We start from the raw sequence: 12,432 nt of genomic DNA on the forward strand, positions 1-12,432 counted from the left end.
AATATTGCTTTCTGGACTGTTTGGGTGCAGCAGCATTCCAAACATCGAGACATCTGATATTTAGTTATAAAATGAAGTGATTAGGTGTGTGTCCATTTCAAGATGGCAAGCTGTAGTGTTCCAACAGCTGGATCAAATCATGACAAAAGTACGCTTGGCTCACAAGGTTTTAGACCTGCTTGCAGAATCACCATTTCTACAATCTTATTCATTAATCTGGACACCTGACCATCACATCCATAAGTGGTTCTTGCCTAATCTGCTGCCACAAAATTGGAAGCACATGATTGTATAGAATTGTGTGTTTTTGTATGCTGTAGGTTTAAGATTTTCCTTTAGTGAAACTAAGAGGCTCAATCCTGTTCCAGCAGGACGTTTACCCCCGTACACAAAGCCCCTGAGCTCCACGAAGACATGATTTGTGAAGGTTGGACTGGAAGAGCTCGAATGTCCTGCACACAGCCCTGACTCGAACTCAACCCTACTGAACACCTTATGGATGTACTGGAACACAGACTGAACCCCAGAGACCGCCTCACTAACCTGACATCAGTGTCTGATCTCACTAATGCTCTTATAGCTACAGTAAATGATGACTAATCCCCACAGCCACACTCCAACATCTAGTGGAAATACTGTCGAGAAGAGTGGAGCTTATTATTAAAGCAAAGAGGGAATAAAACTTTAAAGGTCAGATCCCTTCCACCGAACTGTGACACCACCTGCATCAGGTGTGAAAGCTATCCGTCCTTAGATCAACACGTCACGTTTATTTTTGTTTCAGGTTTCTTAATGATGAGGTTAAAGCGGCCTTCTGGTCAGCGGATGAGACAGGATGCGGATGAGACAGGATGCTTTGATTACCTGACTCCTGGTGTGCATGTGCTTGCACTGAACATGTCATGGAAAATGCATGACTCCTACTAACCTTGCATGAGAACTTCTTATCTGAGTGCAGCTTTTATATATGTTGGTACCAAAGAAGTGGTGGGCTCATGTTTTCTGGCCATGTACGAAAACACTCTTGGAAGTCAGTGATTATGGGCACTGGCTTATATCTCTAACTATTGATGTGCATTTTAAATGGGGGATATTTTAAAGAAAACACCAAAACAGATACATCTAGCTAAAAATGAGAGAATATTAGTGATACACATGATCACAAAGGCTTTACAAATGAAAATAGGACTCATTGGAGAGCAGGTAAAAGCGGCATGAAAACACCGGTGCTTATAAATCTAACCAAGTCGTGACTGTGGTTACATTATGGCACTCGGTTTACGCCTACTGATTTTGCAACTCTTTGACCTTTCCCTTCTGAGCTGCATTTAAAAATGAAACATTAGCCTAATGGCAGGTTTACTTTCACATAAACAAACCTACTAGATACATGATCTCATATGGAAGAGGTTCTAAACTTCTCATTTCCGTGCTTCTGTGTGTGACATTAGCGACAAGGGCACTGCAATGGAAACAGATCTGGAACTGTAGCCTGCAGCTAGAGGCTAAAGTTCCTTCTCTTGTGTTCCTCAGTTGAAATCACAGCTATTGTGAGCAGCCTTGTATGCAGTATGATCCATTTGTCATAAACTAACAGCAACCTGAATGGTTTGCACTGCACATGAAATATGGTCTATTGTACCTTCAGGAACATTCTTCTTTTCTGTCGTGCTTAATGTGCTCTCGGGAGTTATAAAAGTGCACTTTGGTTTAATATGTTTCTCAAGTGGGATATTATGTTTAAGTCTTTTTTCCCTTTCTTTCTGTCCCCCCCCCCAACCTCACCATCATAGAAAGCTGAAGATGACGACTTGGTGCTTACTCCAGATGGAACACGGGAGTTCTTGACCTTTGAGATTCCTCTGAACGATTCGGGTTCAGCGGGGCTTGGGGTGAGCGTAAAGGGCAACCGCTCGAAAGAGAACCACGCCGACCTGGGCATCTTCGTTAAGTCCATCATTAACGGAGGAGCCGCCTGCAAGGCAAGTGTCATGTCTCTGAATATGCGCAGACTTTCTTTTATGTCCTGGAACAATTCTAGTAGATCAATCACGTTACTACTCTGCGTTGTCAGGACGGTCGCTTAAGGGTGAACGACCAGTTGATAGCCGTGAATGGAGAATCGCTGCTGGGAAAGACCAACCAGGAAGCAATGGAGACTCTACGCAAGTCCATGTCTGTCGAGGGCAACAAACGAGGCATGATCCAACTCATTGTGGCCAGGATGGTGAGCGGGAGGAATGAGGTGAGTGTGTGAGAGTGATAAAAAGATGAAACAAGACCTTTGTTTTCCCCCAATATTATCATCCATCTCTGAGCTGAAAATATTGTGACAGACAGTAGTGGCATCTAAAGCTCAGGTAGTTCATGTCTATACACGTTAGCGTTCAGGTGTATTGCAGCTGAAGAGTGAATTAGACTGAAGTTCTTATCAGGTCAGAGCAGGGTTGAGTGAGTGAGAGGGAGGGAGAGGCAAGGTGGAGGATTGAAAGCAATCCTGCCTCTGAAAACGCTCATGCTGATCTGGACCAATGGCTGTATGAAATATCAAATATCTTATATTCTACCCTTTTTTCCTCTACTTTTATTTTTACCTTTATTTCCTTACTCACTCCTCTTTTTAATGTTTATTAGTATATGGGTAGAATACCTAATCTGACTCAAAGTTACTATGAGTCATCTACCACCATGAAGATGAGTTTCCTATAACAGCATCCGATATAAGAAATAGTGGTTTATTAACAATATACTGTAAGAATAAATGTCATATTTTAGGAATTTCTGATGTTTTGTACTTTTGTAAATGTAGTGCAACTTTTGAGAAATATTAGAATTGTATGAGTGTTGGCACCACTGGTGAAACACACACACACTAAAGCATTCACACTTTCTTCACACACGTACACAAGCCCACACACACTTACAGGCATGTTGCTTGCTCTGATTCAGGTCTGTTTACTGGTGGGTTGGTTTGATTGGTACCTCTTGCTGCCAGCACTTTCTAGACTGGACCCCATGCTGTTTCTCTGTGTCATCATGCACACACACACACACACACACACACACACACACCCCTCCACCTCCCTTATTTATTTATTTACTTACTTTTAAGAGCAAGGTCATCCGTCCCCTCTAGAGCATCCAAGATACAAGGTCGCTTCTTATCTGTCCATCAAATGGTTGCTGGACTATGTGGCTCTTTGACCTGGACCCCTACTGTGATTACAAGAGAGGAACACAGTAAGGCTGTAATGAGAGACACCGAGAGGGTGAAAGTGGGTGAGAGAAAGGAGGAGCGAGACAGAGAAAGTGACAAAGGTGGAAACTGAAAGAAAGTGGAAAGGTAAGGGAAAGATTGTCATAGTGAATCGCCTCGAGTGAAACATGGACATTGAGAAATAGAAAGAGAGAGCGGTTGCAAAGGAGGAGAGAATTGCCTGCAGGGGATTTTTGCTTTTGTGATATGTGAACGTTTGCCACAATTACACAATTTCAGTAAGCCAAAATCTATCAATGCTGTTGAATTTGTGATATTCACATGCATTGTAACATTGAGTCGTTGAGACCCTATTTAAAATCTAGACGAAGTCCAGGCACTGGGGAGTATGTGATACCTATAGTGTTAGAGGAGGACACTCCAATTTCACTATTGTGTTTGATGGCAACAAATGTTTGCTGCTGGGGAATCTGTGTCTGTGTCAGTCCTAAGACCTTCATCTTCACCTCCACATTATCACTATCTCCGTGTTATAGTTTTGATTGACACTGTTACTGTGGATGCTTGTCATGATCCTGTGCATTAGACAGTCAGCGAGTTTTGAGCTTTTAGCTTTGTGCTGATGCGCTCTTGTAATAAGGGTAGATTTGATGTACGTCACCCAGGGACGGAGAAAGCTAACCGCATAAAAACATGAATAACACGACTACTATTAATACTACTAATACTGATGCTATTACTATGGTGAAGAACCCCCTGAGACACTAGACAGCATTTTTACACAGAAGGGCTTATTGGCTTACACAGAGTTCTTATTCAGTATTAAAATGAAGGATCTCGTATACTGTAGCTGCTGTTGTTGACAAAGTTGAAATACTGATTTTTTTTGTTAAGGTTACATTGTTGTAATACTGTAAAAACTACCAAAATATCTCACTTTACTTAACTTGATCTTAATAGGAAAATAGCCACTGATGCTATGGCATTAAAAGAACAGTAAACATGCTTTTACTACCGCTACTACTTCTACTACATCTACCACCACCACGGCTGCTGCTGCTACTATTACTTCTCCTACTACTACTGTTACTGATGCTGCTGCGACGACTACTACTTCTACTAGTGCTGCTGTTACTACTACTACTACTACTACTAATACTTATACTACTGCTACGACTAGTGAAAACTAATTACTCGTATTGTACAATCTTTCCTACTGTTGCTACTGCTACTGTTGCTACTGACTATGACTATTACCGGTACTACCACTACTTCAACTCGTACTGCTGCTGCAGCTACTATTATGACGTCTACTGGTACTGGTAGTAGTACTACTATTACCGATACTAGTACCTTTACTGTTACTTTACCTATACTGTTACTGCTGCTTCTGCATCTACTACTACTTCTACTAATACTACTGCTGCAACTAGTAAAAAATAGACTATTTACTAATACTGTACGACCTTTGCTGCTGCGGCTACTATTATGACTACGACTGGTACTGGTCGTAGTATTACTATTACTGATACTACCACTTCATCTACTAATACTGCTGCTTATGAAACTACTGCTAGTAATAATACTAACACTAATAATACTGCTGCGAATTCATGCTAATTCTAATACCATTGCTGTAACTAGTAAAGATGTCTAACGACTAATACTGTACAACCTCTGCTACTACTGCTGCTGCTGCTGCTGCTACATGTACTGGTACTATTCTATTATTAGGACCATTGCACCATTTTATTTTTTCCCTCCTAGCATTTTAGCAGCACACATTGTTCCACACAGATAACGATGTGCCGTACGATCGGTTCTCACAGTTTCTTATGTCGTGTGATAATTAAATAAATGCTTCACAGCACCTGTGATTGCAGCATGTGTTTCTATTAATATCACTGTCATTTGCGTCCATGCAATTCGTTTCGATTCAATTAATTTCCTATCGGCACTTTAATATTCCTTGATTGTTCTTTGCTGCTGAGTTCAGCCTTTATTCAGTCATGTGGAGACTAGAACATGCGAGCAGTTCACAACCGCCTCAGTGTTCATGTTTCTCCATGTTCCTTCTTAATAGAATGGGATTTTAAACGCGTGTGTAAAGTCCTCACAGTTCGTCTGGTCAGAGTTAAATGAGGCCTCGAGGAATAATTTATCATTTTATGTGCATGTTATTTTACAGCATAGAGCTAAGACGTATGCATTAACGTGCCACTGCTGTGCTGAGAATTGTCCGCTATACAAAAAAATCTTTTCTGCCATTCGGTGGTCCTTTTATGTTGATGGATGGGGTGGAGGGGGCTGATAAATAGTGCGCTACGTAGGAACGGGTTGCCGTCGGTAATTGTGAACCTTCAAAGTGCCCCTCTAACCACGAATATTCGTTTCTGCACAGACGTTAACATCCAAACTCGTGGTGAAGAATGACATCAGTTCATCTCTGAGGAAAGTTTAAGCACATGTGGAAAGTTTTCCGATAAGGAACATTGTGTGGGTGTTTTGTTAGAACAGATCTGAAAATAACAGCAGCTTTATACAGGTGACTTTCATGTGGTATCCATAGAAACCGCACGCGCGGTGTTGCTTTTCTTATTTATTTATTTATTTATTTATTTATTTATTTATTTATTTATTCTATTTCAGTATATACGATTTGATATATTTTACATGTTAATTGTGTTTATAGAAATACCTTCAGGAACCAAACCTTTCTGAACCTAAAACTAACCCTTAGGTTCACCTCAGAAACGGCAATGAAACTTTTTGTACCTTTTAGAGTTAAAAACAAACCTACTTAACTTTTATTTTAAAAATAAATAGTTTAAACACTTCATTTTTCTTGTTCTTTTGATTTTCTGTTTGTGAGTAACTGTGTTGTGAGATTGGGTCGTTGTTGGTTTGACCCCAGGTTCTCAAAGTGATGTCCAGGGAATCTCAGGAGTACAGGAAGCATAGCCAGGGGCTCATTACCACCCATTCCTATTAACATTATTAATTAACAGTAGTTTCTTGTATTTATGAGTCATTTTTTTTGTTTTTGTTTTATTTCTTTTAAGTAGAAAGGTCTATTCTACACATTTAAATCATTTTTCTAACATTTGAATTTTGATCAATTAACATTTGAAATTGGATCAATCAAATAGTTTGGATCGTCTTCATCAGATCAGTCTGAAGTGTGCGGATATGAGGAATGTCATTGCGTGTAAAATGAAAACCCCTTGTTTAGATAGTTGTATATTTATTCTTTTAACAGCACGCTGATGCTGTCAGTTTGGTGAAGTGCCAGAATGGCATAAATATGATAAGGCTTTATATCAACTATGTGACCATCTTGTTAGTGTATCCTGACTCACAGAAAAATAAGAAATGATTGATTTCTGACACCCGCATGGTATAGTTTGTTAGAACAGCACACTGCATTGTTATACCTTCAACCTACACACTTCCTGTGTCCTCTCTCAGCCTGCCTTTATGCAAGACGCATATATACAGCCCAAGCACACAAATCTATATAAATTATGCATGAGGAGACTGTGTTCCTTTTTTTTTTTCCCCACATTGAGCTGATTTGATTTATTTCTTTATTTATTTAACTGAAATGGAGACGTTGGTTCCATTGTTCCACACGGCTAAACAGATTGAGAGCTCTCCCCGTAGGGACTGCATCCTAAGCGGAGACTTTCATGCAGGATCTTTCTTTCGCTTGACCACATGAAAGGCACTGAAATTGATAGAATTATGAAAGCTGAACCCTAGAGGAAGTGCAGAAAGTATTTGACTGAAAAGTTTTTCCTTCTCTCAAAGTGTTTCTCCAATTCTGCCCTTTCTCCCCCTAACCCCTACTCTTTTTCTGTGAAGAGACTGAGGTATGAAAGCAGCTGGCATGAAGGGCCCCGTGAGCTAGCAGGAGCTGTGTCCTGTATGACTGACAGGCCCAAAAGAGGCCTCTGTCTTCCTTCCTGGCATAACAGTATAAAAAAAAAAAAAAAAAAAGCTGCAGGAATTCAGAAAGCATGAAAATACTTTATCTGAATGTCATTGTTATATAAGAGAACATACAGCCTTTGCTGTGCATGCAGATGAGGTAGAGAGGCTCGTCGCTGTATGATGTTTATGCGAGTTGACACGAGGAAGGAAACAGCATGGCCTCTAAACAAGGCCGTCCCGCAGAAGAAAAGGCCTGATCGATGGTGTCTGGAGAGCACTATCAATCAGGGCGGCTACTAAATTATGGCTATATTAGTATTGAGCCGCTCCAGATCTTTGGATGAAATACAGTACGAGGCCTGCTGAGACACAAACTACTAAAACTAGTGATATAGAAAGACCTTCCAGTCTGACCTCGCTCGTTTGATCTTCTCGACATCAGCACACATCCATCTTACCCACGTCATCGGTGTGACCCAGAAGAAATAACAGGGGTGATGGATGGGACATCATTGGACATTGTTTATTGTGACTGAATCTGAGCAGGTGTATGTGGTGGGGGGAAAAAAATCTTCACATACAGAATAGGGAAAAGTTCTAGCATGTTACTGTGCACAAAAATAAAATGGGAAAAAAAAAACATAATATTTAAAGATTTTATTCCAACTGTGCTGCAGGAGCTTTGTTGACATTTTGACAGCTTGTATCTGATTACAATCTGAACTGATTAGACTTATGTCCATTTCGGTGCGAAATGTGACGCTCTGAAATGTGACGATCACAGTGTGAGGAAATTATTCTCGCCTAGCAGGGTTTTAAGCGTCTTTAGGCAGAATCATTGTTTTTCCACCACATTTGTTAAACCTGTTCTCTTTATAGGTGACCAAAACAAGGTTAAGAACTTTTCCAAATCATTTGGTGAAAATCTGTATAAGCTGAAAAGCTCAAAAATTTGAAGCCACTGTTCTCTTCAGTTTAGAATGATCCGTATTGCACTTTTTTAACAAGGGACATTGTGACACAGCAGCTATACAGAAATGTATACATTCAGGACATTTATCAGTTTATCCCCAATGAGAGACGGCAGCAAGAAAAAACTTATGAGTATATGAGGAAGAAACATTGACACTTGGGAAGGGAACCTAAAACACCGAATAGAGCGATTATAAGTCCAAATAATTTCAAAAGCTGTGTACTATATTGTACACTTACTATGTTGGGAGATCTGGTAGCTTAGTGGTTAAGGTGTTGGACTTCTGAGGAGAACTCTGAGAGTTTGAATCCCAGGTCCACCAAGCTGCCACTGCCTGGCCCCTGAGGAAGGTCCTTAACTCTCAAGTGCTCAGTTGTGAGTATGGTCAAAAACTGCAGTTGCCTAAACAAGAAATTTATTCTATTTTTATCATGAAGTCTATCTTTTTGAAGGCACCAGCTGTTCACTGATGGAGATTTCAGTGCGAATCTGATCATGGAACTTGCAGCCCAAAGCCACTTTCATGGTTTCTAAGTGCCACCATCCACAGCAATCCCATGTATCTCCAGGCTATCCGTGTGCAGCCATCTGCGGCAGCAGTGGGCGGCCTCAGAGTAATGAGAACTCCAAGAAGTAGGCCATCAGGATGGATCAAGCAGGTCTATCACTAGTAGAAGGGGTCAGAAACACGGATATGTCACAGGTAGTATGTAGAGAGAGAGAGGTAGAGAGAGTTGGACTGCTAAAACAATATTATGTAAAGGACTGTTGCTAGAAATGGAAATTTATGTAGCAAATCCAGACAAATGGAGTTATATAAAGCGTGAAATGTACCAGTGTTATATTAAATATCAGCACTATAGAACCAGCACTTCCAAACAGCTTGAACTGGAATTGACCTTTTCTAAAAAGTGATATAAAGAATGGGGGAATTTTATAAAAGCAAAATACTAACACTGGTTTGTAAATGTTCTAGAGTGGCCCAAGACAAATTTGAGCTGTACTTACAAAGTCTACTTACTACTTATGTGTGAAAATAGAGAAATAAGAGTCACTGCTTCAACAGAATGACTCCGAATACTGCTAAAGAATCAAAATCCTGCCTCATGAGCATGAAACGATCTCAGAGACGGACGTCAGGAGTTCTGAAGTGTGTAGAAAGATGAGCACCGCTACTGATTTACTAAAATCAGTACGTAATTATTATTTTGGTTAAAGATAATCCCTTTTTTGCCCTCACAGAATATATTCTAGCTGTGATTTAGTGATGATCCATTCCTACAGCAGCAGCGAGGCCTGAGCCCACTGATGAGCCGCTCAGAGCAGAGCACACAGTATTAGCTTTAATCCACTCACATCAGCACATGCTAATGACCTTACACCAGCACAAGAGCGAGAAGGATAGAGGGATAGAGGGATGTGATGAGGTTTAATGACCTGGTTGTCTCTGTATTGTTTTGTCCAGCACATGCTGTATGTGACATATTAAGAGCTGTAATTATGTCCTGAGATGAGAGGGCAGCGGAATTAACACCTCGTAAACAAGGTCTTCGTGTCCAGACAGGTTCTGCGTGTTACTGCAGTTAGAATGAATTGTTCAAGCACTGTTCAAGCGCTGTTTGAATTTGCAGATTTAAACATTTCGTATGTCTGAGCATGAAATGTGTCTGTGCCCTTTATTTTATATTTATATATATATATATATATATATATATATATATATATATATATATATATATATATATACACACACACACACACACACACACACACACACACACACACACATTCATAATATATATGCACACACAAGTCAGAATATACACAAGTCAGAATATATATATATATATATATATACACACACACACACACACACACACACAGACACACACATTCATATATATATATATATATTCTGACTGCAGACTGTGTGTGTATGTGTAAATGTATATGTACACACACACTAGAATTCTTTTTTATATATATAATTATTAAATTAATTAATTATTCTTGTTTTCTTCGGCAATAAAGAACACCTTGCTATGTTATGATAAACGCACGATTGCCCTGCATGCAGTCTGGCTCTTCCACTATGAATTTTGTCGCTGGAAGTATAAATGTTTTTTAAATTTTCATTAAATTGAGTGCAGATTGTAAATATTTCCATATCTAATACAGTTTCTCATTTTTGGTCACCTTACCTAAGATCTGTAAAACCTCTCGTTGCTGGCCATGTGAAAGTGTGGACTGGATTCTGTGCAATTTCACATTTTCATCTTCATCTTGGATACCAAACTTTTTTAATTAAATTTTTTTTTTTTGCAAGATCTACAAATCTGCTGAGCTACTTTTTATCACAAAGTTTTCCAAGTAGACTCAGCAGAGTGGCCAGATATTAACACCACACCTCAGAATGAGGAGTCTGTAGAGTGTCAGGAATAGCAAGTCTGCCTAATGATCTCTCACTATATATATCTTAATCCTCACTCACCTCTTAATGCTTACTCTAGTCTGAGAGTAAACAGGCTACTAATAGAAAGGCGCTCGGACTTCAGCGTTAATCTAAACATCTCAGGATCTAAAACGTCATTTCTGGTGTCCTTTTCACAGCTAATATTTGATCAGGTCTCATTCTTTGTCTGCTGAAAGATTAAAAACAAGAGAGAAAAAGTCCATATAATAAACTCCCGGTTTTACAATTGAGAGCTCAGCGAGGTCAGACTTTACAATAAGCCTGAGTGTCGTCTTCACCGCGCCGTCGTAATTGCATTGACCCCGTCCATGAGATTCGAGTCTGCTGTTTTTATGAATCCGGTCTAGATGAGTCGTGAGCTCCAGACTTCATTAAATTTCTCATCTATAATAAATAGTACAGGGTCCCCTGGCTAATGCTGCAGCTGATGCAGACATGATGATCACCTCTACGGCGGATCCATCTCCATCGTCTCTGACTGAGTTTTACTGATGATATCTCTGCTCCTAATGCTAATATAACAAACAGACGTTTTAATAAACCTCCCAAACTTTATGATGGTTATTTATAAATCTTCATCAAGTGTGTAGTCTCAGTGGCCCACGTTCAGTTTCCCCACAATGCACTGCTAGCTTATGGGAAACTGAATGGATGGAATACATTTTTTTATGTGTTTACCAGCTAGTAATTTGCTGATGAGTTTAGTGTTCTGTGTCCTCTTTCATGCTTAGCTGAGGGTGCTCATTTAACTACATCTCATTCGAACCACTAATTAGCGTTATTAGAGTTAGAGCTAGGTTATGATTCCGTTTTATACCTGTATCAACGTCACCGAGTTTGATCAGCCGTAGTACAGAAAATTCCGATTCTACTAGTTTTAATTGCAGCTACAGTTTGTTCACAGATACTTTCTTTAGGGAAAAATATAAACGAGAGTATGAGGTACCAGGTAGAGTACAAGTGAAGTGAAAGTGGTAAGATTTACTGTTTAGTGAACCGCTGTTAAATTCTTCCGCTTAATTTTATTAAAGATGAGTAATGTGTAAGCGTTCAGTAGGACAGATTATGTGTAAAAGTGAATAATAAGCGATGTTAGAAGAACATTGTTTCACATACTCATTACTGAGATTTTTTACTAGGATATTAATCATAATTTATTTTTTTTCCATGTTTAACAGCTCTAGGAAAAGTTATAATGTAGGTATTTTGTGTGTGTGTGTGTGTGTGTGGTGGGGAGACTTGCACACTGTCCTGATTATATATTATACCGATTTTTTATTTTTTTTTAAAACAAGTAATAAACCACAACAGGGTGCGCTGTTATAGATAAATAACTAAACATTGTGATGCAAAGAAAGCAGGATGTTACAATTTGTACAGCTAGTATGCAGTAAACTAAAGAAATCTGGTTATTGTCCTCTAACTACACTTCCCCAAGTGTAAATAAAAGTTGGAAGAAACTTTTTCTGAATTTTTTTTAATACAAGTTCCAGTGAATAAACTGTTTCTATAGAAACTGTGCTGTTAGAATGAACACATTAAGATTTCGGACCTTCACTGAGATAAAGCCAACCCTGTGAGGATCCTGGGGTATCTAGAGAGGTACCAGCTCCTGTTGGATTCCGCTTTATGAAGATTTCAGACCTTTACCGAGAAGACACCAACTCCATGTCGTCTTTGTGGGCAACAACCTCATAAGCAATGCGCAGTTGTCGGACTGTATCTGAATGTAGAAAGGAACGTATTAATAATAACACTCCCTAGTGTTTATAACAGTTTATAATCACACCCTTCAGTGTCACCCAAATGAGGATGAGGTTCACGTTTGAGTCTGAT

General features: G+C 39.5%; 1 protein-coding gene across 3 annotated transcripts in view; it reads left to right on the plus strand.

Moving 5' to 3' along the window:
* pard3aa (par-3 family cell polarity regulator alpha, a) overlaps positions 1–12,432 on the plus strand; it is a 403,329-nt gene that overhangs the window by 217,881 nt on the left and 173,016 nt on the right. For all 3 annotated transcript variants that reach the window (XM_060869627.1, XM_060869625.1, XM_060869626.1), the window contains exons 12-13: positions 1,794–1,982; positions 2,075–2,245. In XM_060869627.1, coding sequence (XP_060725610.1) covers positions 1,794–1,982; positions 2,075–2,245 — 360 coding nt within the window. The remainder of the gene's footprint in view (positions 1–1,793; positions 1,983–2,074; positions 2,246–12,432) is intronic.

The sequence above is a fragment of the Tachysurus vachellii genome, chromosome 5 (genome assembly GCF_030014155.1).
Source record: "Tachysurus vachellii isolate PV-2020 chromosome 5, HZAU_Pvac_v1, whole genome shotgun sequence".
Classification (NCBI taxonomy): Eukaryota; Metazoa; Chordata; class Actinopteri; order Siluriformes; family Bagridae; genus Tachysurus; species Tachysurus vachellii.